This window comes from Ammospiza caudacuta, chromosome 6 (assembly GCF_027887145.1).
Source record: "Ammospiza caudacuta isolate bAmmCau1 chromosome 6, bAmmCau1.pri, whole genome shotgun sequence".
NCBI classification, from domain to species: domain Eukaryota; kingdom Metazoa; phylum Chordata; class Aves; order Passeriformes; family Passerellidae; genus Ammospiza; species Ammospiza caudacuta.
Window position 1 is genome coordinate 9,784,938 of NC_080598.1, and position 23,081 is coordinate 9,808,018.

Genomic DNA, 23,081 nt, shown 5'->3' on the forward strand with positions numbered 1-23,081 from the left:
TTTGTCAAGACTGGATTCCTAAAATAATTACCTTGTGGGTAACAGTGCTAAACTGCCAAAGAAAGACACCTCAAGTACTAAAGCACTCCACAGAGCTCTGGGCTGGCTTCACAGCTCTCAGCAGCCTCAGCCTGGCTTGCTCAATCGCCCTCTCAAGCCCCACCACACTCAGGAGGTTTCAGATCTTTTGGAAAGGCTCTGCACTATTTGCTACATGAAGGCTCAGGTCTCCAGTCTGCTGTTGAATAGTTCAGAGGGGTTCTCACCTGTTCTTTGGCAAAGATCTAAAAGTATTTAACTAGAATTGAGCTATCATTTTCTCAATTCAGCTCCAATATTATCCTATGTGACTTGTAGTTCTAAACTCCAGAATTAAGCTAACCACTTCAAATGGAAGAGTTCATTTATTTCTTAGATCTCAGTTAATCTGTCTGGCTGGAGCAAGATAACTGTTTTTACAATCTGAAAGAAAAAAGCTCAAAACATTGGCTTTATCTGGCTGACTCTTAAATTACTATGATCACCCCTCTGTCCATATGACCCCCACATCAACAAATAAAAAAGAAATAGAGCCAAGTAACAGGAGACTTCTCCTGAAAAAAAATCATAGAAAAATTTCCAAGTACATTTCAAACAGTGCAAGCTAAATTTTCAGAGACTGCTCTTGTAACTAACCACACCAATTTAAAGACTTACTGCTTTATACGTGTCTATATGTATATTGGACCAATATACACATATTTGAGAATTTGGCAATACAACTAGTCACACACTTCTGGAAATTACTAAACCATCTGAGGCTTGCCAGTCTTGATTTAAGATCATTTCCCCTGCCATTATCCATCCTCTCACTCTGACACATCCAAAACATAAAAGTACAAGGAATGCAAGATGGCAATGGTAAAGCATAACACAATATTCCTGTCCTGTTGAAGCCACCAACCTGTCTACCAACATTGACAATTCACCAGAAAGCACCACAAGTCCCTGTGGCATTCACATTCTCTGAAAAATCCCTTCACCCAGGGATTTTTTCCTGAGAAGCCTCAGAGAAAAAGGAAAACAATAATTATCAGATTTGCTTCCCCTGTGTTGTGCTCATGTGGAATGTGTTTGGAGATTGTTTACCCACAGGTGATTGTTTCATTGGTTTCATCTGAGCTGTTTTCACTCTTTGGCCAATCAGGGCCAAGCTGTGTTGGGGCTCTGGAGAGAGCCAGGAGTTTTCATTATTATCTTTTTAGCCTTTGTAAGTATCCTTTCTGTATTCTTTAGTATAGTTTACTATAGCATTCTTTAATATAATATAATATCATAAAATAATAAATTAGCCTTCTGAGAACATGGAGGCAGATCCATCATTCCTTCTTTCATCGGGGCACCCCTCAAACACAATAAGTCCCCAGTTCTGACTGGGGGAGGGGGGACCAAAACCATTGCTGAATTTATATTGAGCAGTTTATTGGGATTTGCAGGGACCAAACTCTGCCCCGAGCTCCTATGGAAGACCCTTAATCAAACTCCTGGAGAAGATTCTGCTCCTCTCCTGACACCAGCAGCGGCTGGAGCAGCTCCCACAAGGAGCCCAAAGCAGATTCCATGCTGAGCAGGAGCTTGTGAGGCTTCTCTGCTGAAGCTCAGTGCCCAGGTACCTGTGCAGGTGATTTCTGCCTCCTGGGGGCGGCCAAAGGGTCTAAGACAGGTAGGAACAGATAACAGATGTGGATTGGGATTGTTACCTTTTTTTCCTCTAGTACTTTTTCAGCACTTTCATAAATACTGATGCGTTCTCACAAATCTCTCAATGCAGTATACAAAGGAGTTCAAATTATTTTGGGGGGATTAAAAATAAATTTTCATCGTAATTGAGGGCTGGATTAAAACAGATGATTCAGTCTTTGGTCACACCCATGCCACCATTCTGCTGATGCACTAGCTATTCAGTGAAAAACCCTAGCTATTTAAAAGCTCCTTTAAAAAGAAAATAATGCTGACTGTATCCTCAACATTTCCTTGCAGCTAACTGCAGTACTGCGATGATAGAGACTGATGGCAGCTGATGTGGTGTGCCAGCTGCAGATCTCCCTCATGCTAAGCAATTCACAGCCTTTCTGCCAAACAGAAGAAAAACCTCGTGGGTGACAATGAACCAGCCCACAACACCACAGTTCTGAAGCTGGGGGCACCCATGATGCACAATTACACCACTCTGCCCAAGTTGCCATTTCTCTGACAGCTTTTGCTACAGCAGAGAAGAGAGCAGAGAAGCAATCTGGGTCACAAACTCATATTCAAATAGTGAGACTAAATTACCTAGCTGCACAGCACTGTCACCACACCATTTTCTCTCTCAAGAGAAAGTGTTTTACAGTAACTAAAGCAGCAAATCCCTCTTTTAAATACATCCCTTAACCTTCTTTAAATTTATTACGCCTTAATTAAAGTCACAGAACTTTGTTTAGATCAGTTGAAAACCTCAGGTTGGCAGCCAGAATATCTAATTTATAAGAACTCGGACGTCTTGGATTCCCATCTTTGGAGGATGTTACTTTAATTTATTTATTTTTCCAATTAAAAAGTTCTCACTGCTCATGCATTTTTTATTCCCTAATGCGCTGTTCTAACATAAAAGAAGCAGACAACATGTTTTTTCAGTTGGAGACTACTTCCAAGCCTGCTCCAGTTTTATAATCTATTCTCTTATGCTCTTACCAACCCCCTCCATCAAACAGCTAAGATATCCATCAAAAACACAGGCTGTATTCACAGCAAAAGGCACTCCAGCACAGATTTTCACTGGAAGAACATTAATTTTTTCATCAAAACACCTTTCTCTCCCTTGTATGCCCACAGAGTTCAAGTAAAGGAAGATGGATATTGTTTGAATAGGTGAGTACCTTTGTAGCAATATGGCTGATGATAAATAAAACAAAAAACAAGAATAAATAAAATACTTTTCAGGCTTATCCCTCCAGATTAATCAGCTACACTGAGAACAACTTAGAATTTCTATTTTCCAAATAGATTTTCAAGAAATAAATTTTGATACAGTACCTGCCACCTCCTAAATTGTAGGTTCCATGCTATTCCCTCACTCTTCTCAACACCATTAAATGCAACATATTTCTGTGCTGTTACTGCCACAGGGGACAAACATCTCAGTGGACAGTCAGGTGCCATGGGAAACTATACAGACTCTACAGCTAAAATTCCCAGAGAACACAAACATCAGATATTGCAGGATTTGACAGCCTCTTGAGGTTGCAAATCTCCTGACAGCACAGGTATGAACAGAGGCCCAAGCTGAGAAAAAGCATGGCAGAGTTAATTTGATCATACTCACATTAATAGAAATATCTATTAGTACTACTGGTTATTTAAGGACAATGATGCAGTTGCTCTAGCTGAATCAAACATTCACCAGAAAATCCTTGACAACCCCTTTTTGCCTAGAGCAGGGAGGCACAGATCCTACCAAAGGCAGCAAAGTTAATTTCCATGTCACTTTGAGCACAGGTTTTACTTGTGCATCAGTAGGACATTCATAATTAACGCGGTCTTTTCATTTTTCTAAGCCTTCAGAACCTTACTAGACTGTGAAATGCATGTTAGCAAGGGCATCCACGGCTTCTCATGTCAGTTTTCTGAGACACCCCTGGCTAGCACAGAAGCTCTTCAAGTCAGTCAGGAGAGTCCAGTGATGCTCAGCAGGTTTGTAGCCTGGACTCCAAGGTATCTTTTTTCTGTCCCATGGAAATGGGCTGAGAAATCTGAGGCTGTTCAGCCTTGGGAAAGCTCCTCGCTCAGATGACCTTCCAGCACCTTCCAGTTCCTAAAGGGGCCACAAGAGAACTGGAGAGGGACTTTGGACAAGGAAACAAAGTGACAGGACAAGGGAAAATGGCTTCAGATCAAAGTGAGGTGGGTTTAGATTAGATAAATAAGAAAAAATTCTTCACTGTGAGGAGCTGTGGCTGCCCCATCCATGAAGTGTTAAGGCCAGCCTGGATGGGGCTTGGAGCCACCTGGGACAGTGGAAGGTGTCCCTGCCCATGGCAGGGGGTTGGAACAAGACCATCTTTAAAGGCCCTTCCAACCCAAACCATTCTATGATTTCTGAGCCAGCAGTCCCCAAGCTCTAACATCAAACTCAGCTGCAATTCCCACTCCTTGTTCTTGAAGGGGCACTAAAAGGAGCCAGTGAGAAGCAGCAGGAGCTGATTTCAAAAGGAGCTGTACTTGGGCAAATAAACCTCCTTTGATACACATGCTTCCCCCTCTACATGGCATCTCATTAGAACAGGGACAACTGCACTGTTTTAAAGGTGATGCTTTAAAGCACTACAGGTCTTTGCTATTTCCCAAGTACTTTTTTCCCTAGCCTACCAAGGTCTGAAAAACAAAGCTGGCTTTGAATTGAATCCAAAAGATAATCAAGTACAAATGTCAAAGCAATTTCACAAATCAGAGTAATGTGGGTGATAGGGCTGGGAAGTGGAAAAGGAGATTTGACTATCTGTTTATAAATTAAAGGCTTCTTCTCCAATGCTTTCTGATCAGCTGCAGTTCTTGGAGGCCAGAGTATCACAGTATGAATCCAGTAGCAGAACTAGGATGTGACTGGATATTTTTCCCAATGCCAACACTTGCAATGCACTCTGAGGTACAGATTAACTTAGGTAACACTGCATTCACAAATCCTTTGCTCACAATAGCCTTCCAAATATATAACACATTACCACAGTCCTAAACAAAAGAAATAATACATTTATGCAAATTCAGCCAAGTCTGTAAGGAAACCATGATGCCAGCCCCTAAAAAAATACAAGTCATTAATTCTGGCAGTCAGGTTTTGTTTTCTTTTCCCTTTTTGTTTTGCTGGCAAACAAAGTAAACAAAAAGCTGAGAACTTTAACTAGATAGGTACACAGGAAGCTAAATTCTTGTTCTGATGACTGAAACCTCTGCAGGAGGTGGGACAGGTGAATATACTGACTGCACTCATATCCTGGTTCCTCCTGTTCATTCAAGTCTGCAAATGCATCACTTCTCATTGTGAACCAGCCTAAACCAGTGACATTTACAGGGAGAGTCCACAGCTCTTCACATGGGACTGGGCTCACACTTCCAGCTGAGCTTCCCTAACACTAACATGAAGAAGGCTGAGGGTTTCCAGTACTTCTCAGAAGTACCCCCATTGACTTGCTCTTCATTTTCAAAGCTTTGACATTTATTGCACTGTCATGAGAAAATGCCATGATAAAAAAGATGTTGACTCCTTTTCTGAGTGCAAATATAAAGGGTTTTAAGATTAAATCAAAGTAACACCCACATTCACAAAATTCTCTAATTAATTGAACAGTGATGCTTCAGCTGACTCAGGAACTTAGACTTCCTGGCTTTTTTCCCTATCTCATTTAAACTTCCACTATGATCTGTCCTCAAGTCATGCTTTCAGAACTACTTCCATTACTCTTCCACAGGAGTTGTCATAAAGCACCACAATACATAAAATACACCACAATGCACAGCCAAACACAGACACCTTGGTGTGGATTTATGCTGTGAGCAACCTGAGGATGTAGCACCTTAAGGGACACGGGTGGATGGATCAGCCCTGTTTAGGGCTACCTGACAGAGATGGCTGGACACATTTGTCACCTCATATGACAGCACAGCTCACTCCATAATTGTATTTATCTATTTGTGCTTGTTACTGTAAGGAAAATCAGGTCACAACCATGGCTCTCTGCAGTTCTCCTGTCCCTGGAAAGAATTCTACACCAGTCATTTTGCATTGTCTTCATTTTAAATGCTGTACAAGAAAGCAGCCAGCTAAACAATCTGCTAAAAAGGGTCTTCCCAAAACACATTTGCTGTTTAAAAAAAAAAAAAAATCAAAGTAGATAACAAAAAACCTGTCCCAAAACCCAGTATATCAATAAACAAAGAAAAAAAGCATTCTGTTGAAAGCAAAGAAATAGTATAACAGATAAATAATGGGAATATAAATAAATCAAATGACTGAAATTAAGAGAATCTTTGCAAACTGTAGATTTCATGCCTCAATGAACTTAAAATTACTCTCAGCATTTAATTGCTTCTAAGGTCCAAATAAGGTCCAATAAGAAACACTCCTTCAGATTAGATTTTTCAGTAGTTAATGGAGTTGCAGAAAATGGTTGTAACATCCTCTCAAAACAGTATCTCATAATTACTTGGGTCAAACTTCAAACTTTTTCAAATGTTCCTTTAACTCCTATAATACTCATCTAGCTTTATTCTGCCTGTCTTTACAAAATGAAGACTTCCAAAAACATATCTGCTATCATAACCCAATCATTTTATGTGCCATGATCCCAAAATGCATATGCTGATCCTCTCACTGAATGTGAAGGGTTTTTTTTCCCCTTCATTTTGGTGCAATAAGATACAACAGTAATGGTTTGTTTTCCTCATTCATAAAGACAATCATCAAATCCCAATTTCAAGCTCTCTGAATTTCTTCCTCATCAGTTGCTAAGTCTGAAGCCTACAATACATTGTGAGATCAAGTCCCAAGGCAAGAGAGATTCTAGGTTTGCTGATTTTCATTCTCTGTAATCCTGGCCATATGCCATCTCACAGCCTCCACAACTTCTAATGGAAAAGACAGAATATCCTTCAGAAAACAAAAAACTCTGGTTCCAGTCATGCAAAAAGAAGCTTCCAGGTTTCTCAGAAGTTTCCAAATGCAGCAGCACATGGAAAAATCAGTAAAAGCTACATTGTCTGATTATGCAAAAGAAAATTAAAGTGTTTCTGATGCATCTATCTATCCTTCAGGCTCTCAGGTATGCTGAGTGAAGCAGCTCACAACAGAACAGACTGCACACCCATCCATCACACTTAAATGCAATCACTGGCAAACATAACTGCTCAGCTACTGCCTAAACTACAGAGATGCATTTAATACTCCCCCATCAGCAATCAACCTTTTCCACATTTGTTCATAATCACAATGAATTGTTCCATTTTAATACTTTGTTTTCCTTCTCTTATCCCACGGCAGTTTAGCATGCTTCTGAATGAGACATTTTCCAATTAGATTCCCATAACTAGAGATTACTTTTCAAAGAATTCCAGATGACAGAAAGTGTTTGCTTACCTGTTGCAGTCCACGTGGAGCAGCAGGTGGGAGGCACTGAGGGACACAGCGATCCTGTGCCACTGCCCATCTGCCAGGCGGTAGGGGAACACCTCTGTCCTCATCTTCCCGTGGAACCTGTAGTGGTACCTGATCTCATCCCGCAGGCCACTGCTCTCCAGCTCAAAATAGCTGCATTGAAAACATGGAGAATCAGTTCCACTTCTGGGAAGTGCCCTCTGAAAGAGACTGTCGCTTTCTTCTGAACTGATAGGGCTTCTTTAAACAAATACCACAATCTAAAGAGGTTACTCAGCATGCAGTAGCTACTAATTAATTTTTTTTAAAAGGAGCAGAGAGACAAGGCCATACATTCAGAGCATACAAAACCAGCAATACTAATTACTGAAAACAGCTCCAAGTACCACTTGTTAGCCAAGGAAACTGAAGTCCTCTTTTCACCCATAGAAAAGTACAAGAAACCAAGCCTTATTCTTTTCACCAAAATATTTTGTATGCCTGCAGGCTTTGAAAGAAATGAAAAATAAAGAACGGTACATATATCACTACCACAAACAAATAAAAAGCCATTAAGGTAAGAAACCACCAGGTAATCATTAAATTTGTATTTACTACTTGGAAATCCAGTTAAAAAACCACAACTGTTTATTTTTAGGACTCCCCTACATGCAATTGTGCTTAACTCATTTTCTGACTTTTATTGTTACTGCCGTGATCGTTCAGCTTTACAAGGAAAGGACAAAACCTCTTGGCTGGATTAGGTGTCTCCACATCAGGCACAAACCATCCAAGAATCAAAACCTTCACAGAGCTGTCAGACTCACAGGAGGGCTAATGAAGTGTGGGGTTATTAACTGGCTTCACAGGGATGTGGGGGGAGCCAGTTCTTTCTCCAGGATGAATTTATACACTGACAGTATAAATAGTGAAGCCTTCTCTTGGACCTCCCCAAGTATTTGCATCATATCAAATCTTTTTCCTGCTAAAATGAAGCTGTGTCTACAGAAACAGGTGATGCAGACCTCCCTCCATGGTAGAAATAGCTCTACAAGAAAGTGAAGATGTCAGATTGTCCAGCCAGTCCTTTGCCCCATCTGCCTCCACAGTGTTTTGTTTTTCCCTGTCGGCCAGCACCAATTTAACATGGCATTTGAGAGATAGGTGCTGATTTGGGGTAGGATGGGAAAAATTACAGTAACGAAATCCACTGCCAAAAAATAAATGTAACACAAACCAATAAATATTGGAGTGCCAATTTTCATTTTCCCACAAGCCTTTCACAGACTGCTTGGCCCTACCAGCCTATGTGCACAAGCATTACATGGGGGCTGTACACTTCTTCAAGATTAGATCTTACCAGTGAAGCTGAGGGTTTCCAACATAACTGGGAAACAGAGTTTCTTGGGAGGAAACTTAGGTGATAAAACACATGTGCAAGACATGATAACAGGCTGGGAAAGGGAACACAAAGACAGTAAGTCTTCACCAAATGTGAAATTCAAGCCCTCCTCCATACTGCCTCGTCACTGTATTTTTCATGCAACATAAAAGCATTATTGGGTCATATGAATCAAAGGCTCGAGTGACAAAGTAAAACACACAAGGAGGTAAAGGTAAAACCAATGCTGAATAAAAACACAGCAGGCATAGGTAGCAACAAAATGCATGCAGTACAGAGTGGAGAAAAAGGCTGCTGTTGTGAAAGAATGGTACAAGGAGAGCAGAAAAGGAGGGGTTTTCTAAATACTAGAGCAGAATGTTGATTAACTACAGCCAACACCCATTAAAATACCTAAATTACATTCACAGGAAATCTGGGGAAGATTTATTATTTCGATGCTCAGTAACAACATTGCCAATGTGCAGAAGATGCTGCTGCTGGTGTTCCCAAGCAAGAAAAGCACTATAAAAGTACTGTCAGTGATGTCATACTTAAACATTTTGTAATTTCTATCTGCTGTCACAGCACAAAAGGAAGTGAGACAGGAAACTGAAAAAAAATTAAAATGAGGGAGAAGTACAAAACATTCACACACAAAGTATTTGTATGTATATACATAGAGATATGTGGCTGATCACAGAGGCTTAAGAGCCCAAAAACAAGACAATCTCCTGTTGCAGGAAGCAAATTGCTTTGTGGGGTCATTCTTCATAATCTCCAACAGCCACAGAGCTGATCGCTCACCACACAATGATTTCTTTGTTAATGTAAAGGAAACAGTGCAGCCCTGGAAAGGTCAGTCAGATACTGCACTTAATCACATCAGTGCTCTATTATTTGTACAGCACAGGGAATTACAAAGCTTCTCACCTGACAAGCTTTAGTGTCAATAGTTAGCTCAGGACTGAGAGCAGCTTGTTGCTTAGGAATCGAGCTTGTTGTCAGCCTCCTGACTAATTTATATAGTACAGAACAGATTACTTAAAATTTCATGTAATAGCTAGTGCTAACATTTTTATATATGTGCACCTAATGCTGGAAGTGCCACGGGACTGTATTAAACACCATGGTTTAGCTCTTCAGTGGCAGGAAAAGGAAGGTGACAGTAGACAAATTCTGCACCTTTTCTTCACTAGCCTTCAACAAGTGCAAATCACAAACAGTTACACTCAGAGAGACATCAGTGAACAGCAGCCAACATAAGCCCAACAGCAGAAACCCCAACACATATCTCTCTCTCTTGTATTTAAAAAACTAAAGCAATGCAAACCAACACTCTTGTGTTGATTTTTTTTAAAGATGCAGAAATTCACACTGAGACCTTGATTACACAAACACTTCACAATGTTCTGGGTTCAGAAGTTGTCTTTTCTCTACCAGAATAGAAGTCACGTGCAAACAGTTTTCTCCTTTTTTATCTCCTTCCACTAGGCTCAGGGGGAAAGAAGCCTCCTCCAAAGCAATGGCACAAAGGCCACCATTCACAGTGCACCTGCTCTGCTTCAGAGCTCTAATCTGCAAATTGGGGAATGGAAGACAAATGAGGGGAAAAACAAACTCAGGCAAGTAATCATCAACCGGTGAGAAAATAATTAGTAAACACAGAGGAAATAAATGGATTTTTTTTAATCACTATCTCATCTTCAACTTCAAATGTCATTGTACATTTTTTTATCCATGATAAAACAACAAATAGAAATGGGGAGGGAGCAAAATTAATAGAAGGTACCATAGAAGAGACAGGAAAACTGACTGATCTCTACCAGGTGTTTTGAAGGTACTTTCCAGTATTTTGTCAGGAATTACATGAAAACAGAGGATTGGAATGAATCAGCATTCCTGGAAAGACTGCAACACCTGGGACCATCTGAATCTGAACATATGTATCATGGTTCAGTGTGAACTTCCAATGCTGCCATGAAATCCACACCAAAAGCCCAAGAAAGGTCCCTGAGAACTGCGACAATCTCTGATTGTGCATCACACCTGCACGCAGCCTGTGTCAGCCTGCCCCACAGTGAGGGCGCTGCCACCCTCCTCCAGACCTTTTTCAGAGAAAAAAGGTGTGACATAGTAATCTCCTTGTCAACTTCTTAGCACTGAGTGATGGTTCCTTGTGTTATTTGTTATTTCTCAGCAACAATTTATACTTTCATATATTTTAAATAAGGCGTGATCAGAAGTTAACATGTATTTTGACAGATGAAATTCTCAGAACACACGTATTAAGAAAGCTTGATTTTTATGGAACAGCAATACAATTTGACCTTGGCTGAAATTCTCCCACTAGTAGAATTTCCCTGTTTGCTAAGCATGTAAATTACTGCTGGCTTCTTTCGTACAATTATAGAATTCAAATGCTTTTTATAGGTCTATCTGCAGTCTCTCATTCAAACCCCAATGTATAAGAGAAAAACACTGCTAAATTCAGACTGATTTTATGCACATCAAAAAAAGTTGGGATATTTTAAGGTCATACAATGTGCTTTCTGTGAAGGACAGTATTATTTCACAATTGATTCAAGATACTTTACAATTCTTTCTGCCAGTTTTTGCAATCCCTACGTACCTCACACAAAACTATTGTTTGGAGAGGATAAAGCTTGACACAGGTACATTTAATGACAATTTTTTTCTTCCCCCTTTCTTTTAGTCACCACCACAGTGAATAAACTGTACATTTGACTGCTCATTTCACTTCCAGATCAGGAGAGAAAGGTACACTTTCAGTTGTAAACACCTCCTGTGGATGTAATGACCAAAAAATATGGAAAAGTCACTACCAACATTAATAAGTGTGACTGTGTTTGCAGGGGTCTGAGGATGAGGGAAGAGACGAGGATCTGACTCCATGTTTCAGAAGGCTGATTTATTATTTTATTATGTATATTATATTAAAACTATACTAAAAGAATAGAAGAAAGGATTTCATTAGAAGGCCAGCTAAGAATAGAAAAGAATGATAACAAAGCCTTGTGGCTTGGACAGAGAGTCCGAGCCAGCTGTGATTGGCCATTAATTAGAAACAACCACATGAGACCAATCACAGCTGCACCTGTTGCATTCAACAGCAGCAGATAATCAATGTTTACATTTTGTTCCTGAGGCCTCTCAGTTTCTCAGAAGGAAAAATCCTAAGGAAAGGATTTTTCATAAAAGATGTCTGTGACAAATAGGAGTATGTACAAAACCTGAAGCAGAAAACGCAATTTCTATAAAGTGAGTTGGCCTAACCCACCATCTGCATTAAAGAAACAGATTCACCTATTTACCATCTCAACCCACAGAAGAGATCTTACCCTGTGGCAAACACCACCACATTTCATTCAGGGATTTCACTGCTGTTAGATGATGCAAGTGGCCAAAGGAACGACAGCCCACAGACTATGGATCCCAAGGCAGGGCCCAACAAGAACTGTGGAATTGGTGTCCTCCAGAACATCCTTAGGGCACACAGCACTTTATTTCCTGATCTTCACCAACCCAAAATCCATCACCAAGCACTGAAATATTGCACAATGAAGACAGCAGCACAACTGGGTAAGCAGATTAAATGCTCCTGTAAGAGCTCCAGGAACTAATGCAGAACTACTTTTTGCATTCAATTCTGGCAACCTTCCTCCTTATCACATTCCAACATAAATAAAGCAGAGTTATCATTCTGACTTTACAACTTCCATCATCCTTGATCAAGTGCCAAATGAAGCCCCACACCCTCTTTCAAGGAGCAGCACCAGCGCTTAGAGCAGATGCTCTTACAGCTACTGAACAGATGTCCCAGAGCAAAGCAGCAGGCACAGATGGCAGCCCTGCAAATATGTACAAACTTGGGCTTGCCATCCAGTCAAAACACTGTGCATCTGCTTACCATTGTAAGGGAGAAGGTCACAAAGCCACAGGAGTTCAGGGATGGAAGCCCCATCCACCTCACACATGCTGCAGCAACACTACGATGTGGGGCCTCCCAAATGCTGGGGAAAAAATCATTGCCATAAAAATCAGTGTTATTGCACAGAAACTTCTGGAAAATATCTGTGAGTCTGGCCAAGGCACAGCTTTTAATTTTTTTCAATAACAATGCAAATTCAGGAAAAGTCCAGAGACAGTCAGTTTGATGTCATCAGCTATAAACTGGAAATTCGGCAAGCTTCTGAAAAATCAGTATATTTGGACTTGTTTGTGCACATAGCTTTTTCATTTCACAATAGCATGGTGCTATTTCATTATAAAAATGGCTTCAGGCAAGGCTGTGCTTCTAGCATCTTTTTAGAAACACTTCTTGATGTATTTAGAGACAGGCAAAAAATCTGCATCCATTATCACAGAGATCTCAGGATTTTCCATCTCCAGGGATTCTGTGATGAATCACAGACCATTATTCCTTTGGCCTTTTGCTGCTCCTCACCACCAAGGGAGTGAGTGCACAGTGGGGCACACTGTGCTGGGTGTGCCACGTGGCTCACCCTGGACAGGGGCATGAAATAACTGAGATTTTGTTTTAGCATCCTCAGTGCAAAGCAAACCAGGCCAGGAGCACTGGGCTCTGTGCTGCAGATAAACTGGCAGGCATCAGCCCAAGGCACTGCCCCTGCTGGCGATGAAGCCATGGTGAGAAAAAGCAGTGCCTCTGAAAGAAAAGATCCATCTCCTCACAGGAAAGGAAACACTCACTTTGCAGCTGTCACCGCAGCTCTGAGTGGATACAAAACCAGAACAAGTTACACCTGCCAAGGCAAATATTTCAAATATTCCAGTCGCTTCCACGGGTGCTGTTCCTGTACCCTAGTTACTATGAAGTGATAGGGCACAATCCCAAGCTCTGAAGCATTAAGCATTGCGAAACACTGGATTTTGAAGAAATGCTCTTAACAGGCTCAAGCACACAGATCTACTCCTCTTGAGGAACAAGTCTGGTGCAGCAAGAGTCTTGTGTGCCATGACTGTCACTGCCACAGTGGCCCTGGATGGTGAGACAGGGAAGTGTCCCTAACATCCATACTTACAAACCGTTCAAAGCTGCTTTTTACAGCTGGTTTGAATAAAGACAGACCCAGAGGCTGCACAGCAAAACCATACCTGGCAAATGAAGCATTAAAGACTCACTGCTGTGGCAGAGATTGCACACTGATATCACCAAAGTCAGGCTGACATCAGGCAGCACAAAAGGTGTCATGAATAGAAGCATTGCCTGGGACAAAGAAATTGGTTGCTAAAATTCAGATTAACTTTCTGCAAAGGGAAACACAAAAGCTGAATCCCATATATTGCATCACCTACTCCATTCCAAAAGTATTCCTTCTGTGCAAGCAAATCCAAAATGTAATACTAAACACTTTCAAACCTCTCAAGTGAAAGCCTGAAAGTGCAACATCACCGTGCTACTGACTACCTAAATAAGGTTCTATGCTTTCATTTCAAGCAAAAAGAACTAAACTCAGTCAATGAAATTACTTTCTTTTTCTATTCAGGCCACTCTGAGGGACAAGAGTAATTGTGTTCTACCAGCTTAGCTTGAAACATTTAACAATAAAAACTCCTACAATGACATCTTCTATTAGTACAGAATATTTATTAACATTTTGTCTTTTGTTCTACCCATCTTATACATAGCAGCTGGGCATGCAAGCTGCAAGACATGAAGGATTTATGATGTTTTTGTGTACCTGCAACTAGGCAGAGGTCACCCTAATACAAATTTACTTTCCTCTTTGATCAGATAAAGAAAAAAGTAACCCCAACATCTGCCTGCCAGGTAAAAGACAGCTGGAGTCAGAGCTGGTACAAAGCAGCTACCTATTTCCATGGCATGTGTTGTGAGGATTGACCTTCAGCATTTTTGTTTTCATTTTATATGTCTAAAAATCTACCTTCACCATGGCTGCAACCTGCCTACTGTCTGAAAAAAAAAAAAAAAAAAGCCTGGTTTCTCTCCTAGTCCTAATAAACCAAGCAGGAAGTTCCACACTGCACCTAAAAATAGAGCAGCATGTTAGCAGGCTTCAAAGGTAGCCCAGCCAGCAGGACAGAAAAGAGTCTGGCTGGAGTAAGCTGCAGTTACAACTCCTTAAATGTACCTCAAAAAACACCAGGAGGAATTGTTTTCTTACTAATGAGATCTGTCACCTGAGTAAAACTACTCAGTAGAAAAGTATTTGAAAACAAATTACTCCAATTGTGATGTCCCTAGAAGAAAGGTTCTTCCCTCTATTGTCTGAAATTCAGCAGCCCTTCAGTGATTTCTTGCATTATGACAAATTCCACACGTTTGGAATTTGTCAAACATGGAATATGCCAAAATCATCTTAGGCCTGGACTGGTCAGTATTCTTTAGACACTTTAAGCTGGTTTATTAAGACTTTTCTAATCAGCAAGAAAGGACACTTAATCAGTGGAACAATTACCATCCCTTAATGAAGAGCAGGCTAGAACTAATAAACTATAAGGATGTAGCAAATCAGTACGTCCTTGTATGCCTATTTATACATTGCCAACTTGGCAAAAAACCCAAGGTCCATGCATCCCTTAGCTGAACTACCTCCATTGTAACATAAAATAATCACAGCCAGGGGACAAAAAGCCACCCGTCCAGGTGAACACCCTTCCCTCAGGCATGCCCAGAAGTTAGCTGACATTACAAAACCTGCATGGAAACTACTGACCAGTAGTAACTACTAACCAGTACTTGGAAAGTTACCAAATCTGGACTTCTGAGTACAAATAACAGTGTGGGAAGTCCTGATGGTGTGCTTGGCTTGTGTGCAACCACCGAGTGCCCAGGCTCGTGCAGGTCTGAAATAAATAACTGATGTCTGTCACTGACATCTTTTTATGAAAATCCTTTCCTTAGGATTTTTTCTCCTGAGAAGCTGAGGGGCCTCAGGAACAGAATGTAAACAATGGTTACCTGCTGCTGTGAAATGCAACAGGTGGATCTGTCATTGGTCTCATGTGGCTGTTTCTAATTAATGGCCAATCACAGTCAGCTGGCTCAAACTCTCTGTCCAAGACAGGAGCTTTGTTATCATTCCTTTCTATTCTTAGCTTAGCCAGCCTTCTGAGAAGAAACCTTTTCTCCTATTCTTTTAGTACAGTTTTAATGTAATATATATCATAAAATAATAAATCAGCCTTCTGAAACATGGAGTCAGATGCTCATCTCTTCCCTCAACATAAGACCCCTGTGAACACTATCACACATGTCTCTCTCAAGTGTGTAATTATTGACTTGTTGCACACTGGGTAACAGACAACAAACACATTTCTCCTGGACTCTCTGAGGAAAAAAAAATGAAAATATTTTCCTTTGCCCTCTCTCAAGGTCCAGTCCCTGATGCCCTCAGTCCCAGGGGGCCTCCATCTTCCCTGCCCACTGCCAGAGCTCTGGCAGCTTTTTTCACAGCCAGCATCCATCAGGGCAGGCACTGCCACCCCTTCCCTTTCTGGAAACAGTGCCTGGAGTGAAGAGAGCACATAGGCATCGTTTAAAAACAGCACATAAAACTGCAAATAAAACCCAAAAACCTCCACATGTCACCAGACCACCATCTACCACACAAAGGAACATTAATAACATGGTGCAGACATCTAACTGTCTTATTAACCAGGGGAGTTCACATTCCAAACCAGCAGCCCAAACTCAGCAGACAGTTTTCAGAAAGTTGCGTTTAGTGTAAGTTTGAGACATTCTGGTTCTTTTCCTGTATCAGAGGGCCATAAAACAATCAAAGAGAATAACTCAGCATGTTGTGTGAGGCTCCTGGGGGACCCACACGTCCTGCTCCTGGCTGACCATAACATTTCTGCACTGTCCAAATTCGGGTTTAAAGAGTTTCAAACTGTCAGCCATTCTCCCCCAATTGCCAGCATGGTCCAATGGACGTGCTCAACAGCTGGTTATGAGCAGCATGTTAATGCTTCAGAGAGACAACAATTGTCAGCCTGGTGTCCATAAAACACCTGCTCTCAGCAGGAAGCCACAGGATGGAAGGTAACTCCTCCAGTAGTAACTCCTCTCTCACAATGCTTACATCAGTGGAAGATTTATAGAACAGTTCTTCCTCACTTTACCCTTTCAGGTACTTTAACCCCAAGAACAGAAGCAGGTGAGTACAATTCTATTTGCATTTGCATCTCTAAAGGCCTTCTGAGAAGGAAAACATGTAAATGCCTCACATATTTCACATCACCTCATTCAGAGGGGTGCAAATAAGGCTCAGTCTTCACCTATTATCTTTACAGCTTTCCAGTTTAGCAACTCCACATATAAATATTCATTAAGATGTGCCCTTTACCCTAAAAGAAAAAGGTTAATGGATACATCTGCAGAATTTTCCCTTCCCTTTCTGAATCCTGGGCATCTTGGAATCCAATATGCAAATACCCATCTTGCAGAGAATAATCTAAAACATAGCAGGGAGTAAATCCAATTTTTCAGGTTTCCTACTAGGGTCAGAAGTCACTTGCAGAGGCTTCTCTTCATCAGCGAGGTTTCAGTGAATAATTTAACCAGCTTATTACTCCTTTGTGTTTTTAATTAAACACAGAATGGCCTGGTAGCCTTCCAGCTGTTATTTGTGAACATACAAATGTTGCTTTCTATCTGCTCCTCAACAGCCTCAGGAGCCATTCATGGTGTCACCTAGGGGAAACATCCAACTGAAGTCTCATCCTATTTCACCTCCCCACCCAAAACTGACCCACAAGGAATGAAAGTCTCACTGTGAGCCTGACACATTTAGCAGACTCCTCCTGAATATTTATATCAACACAGCTTGCTGCTACATAGTGAAGGGGCAGATTTTGGACTCTAAATCCATTTCACTGTAGCAGTACAATCAGCTTCAGGTTTCCAGATATTTGGCATGGCATCAGGTTTCTAAAGTTAAAGGTTACAAGCATATTAAAAAAGGTGGGGGGGGGACAGGAAAATTTAGGAAAAAAGTTTTTAATGCTTCCTGTAACAAAATTTTGAAACAATCATCTTATGACTTAGCCATTTGTTCTGTCATAGTGAGCTCTCCCATTGTGAAACATTCTTCAGAAAGAATGACATATGGGATCCTGCACATCCTGGACATATTTCTCCAGATGCTGATCTTGGCCAGTGGTGGAGAAGAACCATCAAGAGAGATTAAACTGCTGAAAGGCAATGCTGACTCCATCTAATTTATGCTCTTGGGCTCTGGACCATGCAAGGCCAGAGCAGCTAAGGAGCAGGCAGACACAGCTTCAGGTGAAACTCTATTAAATCACTGTTGAAATGAGGAATTCATTGTGGCTGGCATTTTAAATATCTTGATGGCCTTTTCTAAGTGTTTTGGTGGTCTAAAGAGTCAAAGGTTGGGAGCAAAATAGCTCACAAAGCTCATCTGGGAAGAACTGGCTAGCAGAATTCACTGATCAAAACAGTTTCCACCTTCTGCATCCCCAAGTAACATGTCTGTCCATTCTATATTATTTTTATTACCTCTAATTTAGGAAGGAAAACATAATCCCCAGATTTACCACTATATTCCACATAACTATACACACAGACTGCACAAACTATCAGACTCTCCAATTAGAATTTCTCTGCATTAATTAAGATTTTGATTTTCCAAGATTTACTGTAATACATTTGAAGCATGAAAACAAAGCCTTCATCATCATTAAACTGATCCAACAAAATGCTAACAAAGATGCATTATTATCATTGTCCTGTCCATCAAATGATGATTCAAATTAACAACAAACCTCTAATTGCTACGAAATATCCACTTAGAGTAACAAAATAGTATATCTAAATTACTGACTTCAAAATAAGTTTTATTAATCTTATTTTATTATCTTCAGTTTAAGAGCTCCATTCTATTGGAAAATAAAAATCTGCTAAAACTTACTGAAGAAATGAAATTTAAACCAGGCATTCTATGCCTTACTACCTTAGCCCAATCATCTCCACTACATCAAAAAACAGAATATATATACACACATTTTCATTGCTGGGAATAACACCTATTTCTTATCTATTAAATCTGTGTACAACAAAAGACATTTCCCATAGAGATATGAACCCCACAGCTAACAGAGCTTCTTTTTGTCACTTGTTGCTGAAGGCTTGAACTTTTAATTTGGCCACTTTTGGTATGTTGGTAAGTTAAAAAAAGCAAGCCTTTAACTATAATATCACCTATTTTGCACAAAGAAAAGAAATTGAGAAGAGTTCTTGGGTTTTCCATAGCCAAAAACTATACTGGGTAGGGAACAATTGCACCCTTACACTTGTTCCCACACATCTTTCTCCTGATGAAATAAAGATACTCTTTATTGTCCTCTTTGCAGTGTCTGTTTTCATGGACATGGGGAAAATTGAAAAAGATTGACCAAAAAAATTGATGTCATCAAGAACAGAACCATGATAATTATCAGAAGCAACAATTAATAAAAGGTTTGCCCTGTGACATGTCTGCACCCACTTCAGTTCCCATGCAAAGCTATGGAGTGAGTGGAGCTGTTAGAGAAACATCAAAAATTATCAACCTGAAAGTTCTGCTTTTACATTGATCTAATGTAAGCATGGTGCTCTTCAGTAGTGCCCCAAATCTTTGTTCTCTGCTTCTCATCCATGTTAAAAACTACTTTCTCTATTGTCATCCACCTTATTAATTTCTGTCATCACAGCTCTGGGGTCTGAAGCAGGATCCTTACCAAGGTCCGAGCAGCAACCCGACAAACAAACAGTGGCTCTAAGGGATAAACAGTGAGTCCAAAACAGAAGGACAGCCACAGTAAATCCACCTGAAGTAAAAGCAGTCAGGAGCACCACCAGACATGCCTGTTCTAACTCCTGCATGGAATCACAGAGACTGAAACTTCCTGTTACTACACAGAGCTACAAAGGTTCAACTGAGACCAGCAGGCAATCCTTCAACTCTATGTATTTTTAAGCAGATATCATAATTTTAAATATTACAGATAACCTCAGCACCAGAGAGGACAACAGCAGTGTATTTTGCTCAACCAAGATTACTCCTGCAGAGCACATCTCCCCACGAGCCTCTGCCTGTCAAGATAGAGGGCTCAAGGAGCTGCATTCAGTAGATGCCATATCTAAAAATCCACGTGCTTGCATTGTATAATCACCACTGCCTGTCTAGTTTGACCTTGGATTTTGCTAAGTGCAGGCATGCGATAGCATTTTTCTGTTCCATGGCTGTCCTCAATGTCCTCTTTCTCAAATAAATAATAAACAAACTCTTAACATGGCAAACTGATCCTGTTAACCATGACTTCAAAAGGCCTGAAAAAGCTTGGAGAAATTGAAAAGTAATGCAAATGGAATGATAGAGTAAGAGAAGGAGATCAGGAAGAGATGGAGGGAGGGATCCCTCTCTAATGTAAAACAATATTCTTCTAGACTGAGACAGTGGCCTGAAAATTGTAAAAAGAAATAAAGTAAGAGAAAGAGCAATAAGAAAGTACAGGTGACAGAAAAGTGCAGCAAACTCATCTCCTTAACTGGGGAGCCTTGTCTGGACATCTCTGCTGCTGCACTAGCAAAAGGCACCACTGACAATTTGGCCATGATGAAGTCACTCCTCCTCCTTTCTCAATAAAAAGGCCAACTGGGGTAACAAGTGAGTATCAAGTACATGATTAAGACAAATACCAGGAGGACTTTTTTTAATAGAAGTGCTGCAGAATAATTGGTATTAGCTTTGAAATGGCAGCAACCAAGGAATGGCCCATTACTTGAATTACAACAGAAAAGACCAGCACTGGTCTTTTATGTGTCAGACCAGACATAAAAGTCCTTCAAGACAGAAGAAATTACCAAAAAAGCATTCACAAAGTTACAAATAGCAGACTGTTTGATACAACACACACTCTGAAACATCACAACATCACAGGAATTGCATTATGAACCATAATACAAAGTACACCTTTTTCTTTTTTGGCCACAAACCGATGTCTACCACTAAAACAGACAATCAAAGAGACCTCTTTTTCCTCCTACACTGACAACCAGAAACAAAAAAAAAAAAAGGGCAGGAGGAAGAAACATACATGAAATAGGAACATAATGTATTTATGTTGGGAAGAAAAGATACACAGTATTGCATGGAAGCACAAGTAGCTTAATTGCTTAATAGCTCAGCTACTGAATCTCAAAGAAAATGTATTCTTTTATAATGTAATAAAACATAGTGAAGCAAGAAAAGTGCAAGTTTAACTTTTATGAAAAAGCAAACTCCAAAGCACATATAATAAACTAGTCAGGAAAATTGCATTACAAGGTTTGTAACTTCCAAAGTGCATTGCATCTACACTACATTGGCTTTGATCTTTCTGTTTAAGTTATTTTACAGATTGGGATACATAAATAATGAATTCCTCCTAGAACAAAAAAAAAAAAAAAAAAGAACAAGAAAAAAGTAGCAAATTGCAAACTGTGAAGAAAGGCTCTAACTTGCATGTTAGATTTTACATCTACCATTTCAACACATTGTCCAAACAGAGCACTGAGCATTCAGAATCTTTTATGTTGCTGCTGCAAGAGAGAGAAACAAATTGCTCTTACCTGTGCTCCAACTCTCGGATGGACAATATAACTCCAGAAGTCGATGCCTTTTGTTGCAGAGTGGCCAGAAATGTGAACTCACTTCTGTTCTGGAAGAGCTGTATTAACTTCTCACTCACGTGGGGTGCTGCGTGGATTTCTCTTTCTGTATCTAAGAATTTTATTTTTAAAAGGAAACAAAAAAAAAGGGAGATAACAGTCTAGTAAAAATGCTAAGTCAGAAAGATTCAGATTACATTTTACATTTTCACACCAATATTTTTTATTTTTGAGAGTCATCTGCCATGGTGCACCACTGCATTTTTTCCAATGAAAAAACCCAAATGCCATCTCTGTCAGCAGGTCCACTTGTCAATTTGACAAGTTCACAACTGGTCAGCTACTGATTTTCTGATGGATTTTTTGACGGGATGCTGAGCCATTTGTGTCTGCTGCGAGCAGATTAAGTTGCTGTAAATAAGGTGTGCTGCAGTCAGATAAACAGGGCCCTAAATTTGAGATCTCAGGCACTGCCTCTCCCAACACAATTCAGCAAGCCCCAGTTTCAGTTTTCACCAGTGACTCTGTTACCACATCTCCCTCGTACATCACAGGAAATGTGTCCTTGCACGGTGTAAGGCAGAGATGTATTATTGCTAATAATGCTATATGGCTGTGCTCCTGCCTGGGAAATAAATACAAGACACGCTTGCAATCCACGGCTGTTTCAGGGATTTCTCACTTTAAAACAAGCAAAGTATGACAGCTCATACAATATTTATTAAACTACAGCCTGACCAGGCAGATGCAGAAACATTCCAGCCTCGCTAGTCCTGACGATGGCCAAGCAGCATCACACCTTCTCACAGCTCATCTTCTAAGATTCAAATGCATCATCCCCCCACCACATTCATCTTTAACTCATCCTTTTATTCACTATGCATCATCATTACAAAACACAATTAATGACAAAGCAGAGAAATCATGGCATTTCACCTTCCTGCCCATTGCCATGTCTCTCATGCTGGGCTTTATTCACATTTTTGCAAGACCTGAGCCACTTGCAGTTCCTGGATGTCATAACCAATTAGAAACCCAGTGTGCTTGCTTTCCAAAGGTTTTACTGTGAAGCCAAAATGCTGGCACAAAGTCTCAGCTGGTAGAAAACCAGAGAAACGCCACTGAATGCTGAGAATCCAGCCCAGCATGCATGATGTAACACACAAAGGAGTGATGAAAATTACAATTCAGAATTTCACTGTAGAAGGGAAAAAAAAATCCCCAACACTTTAAAAAGGCTTCATTGTGTCATTAAATGAGGCTTTGCAGACAGAGAGGAGAGTGAGTGGCTTGGAAAACAACCTAAAGCCTCAAACACACCACTACTGGGGGAATGCCATGGACTGAAACCAAACTCCAAGGAAAAAGCATTCAAGCATGTTTGGTAATTGGGTGTCTCCATTTGTCCTGTGCAACCTAAAGCCCTCCAAAGGAGCTTGCACCCCCAGACTTGAACTCTGAAAGGCTCACTGGTGAAAAGTACTGTGGGATCTCAGCACCTCAGGATGGAGGTGCAGAGAGGCCGAGACCACCCTTGGGGGGCTCGGGAATCCTGGAATGCTGCCAGAAGTGTCTGGTGGCAGGATTTTGATCCTACACAGGAGATGAGACCTGTATGAGGACTGGGAGGAATTCACTGGGTGAATGGTGAAGGGATAAGTTAGTTAAAGTGTAAAACACAGGGTTTAGGATTTTGGTACAGGGGGGTCTAAAGAAGTAAGATGGAGGAATTGGGGCGTGTCCTGTCCTTCTTCTTCTTCTTCTTGGCCTCCATCTTCTGTGGTGGTGGTGGCGGCACTTTGGGATTGGTTATTACTAAAAGTGCACCGGTTAATAAGGGTAGAAGGTATTGGGGAAAAATGATAAATATTGTACACGTAACTTCAGGTATAAAG

General features: G+C 40.6%; 1 protein-coding gene across 3 annotated transcripts in view; it reads right to left on the reverse strand.

Moving 5' to 3' along the window:
- The window catches only part of NELL1 (neural EGFL like 1), a 279,798-nt gene that overhangs the window by 232,975 nt on the left and 23,742 nt on the right, over window positions 1–23,081 (reverse strand). For all 3 annotated transcript variants that reach the window (XM_058806260.1, XM_058806261.1, XM_058806259.1), the window contains exons 3-4: window positions 21,148–21,298; window positions 7,148–7,318 (exon numbers count right to left, since the gene is read on the reverse strand). In XM_058806260.1, the coding sequence (XP_058662243.1) occupies window positions 7,148–7,318; window positions 21,148–21,298 (322 nt within the window). The remainder of the gene's footprint in view (window positions 1–7,147; window positions 7,319–21,147; window positions 21,299–23,081) is intronic.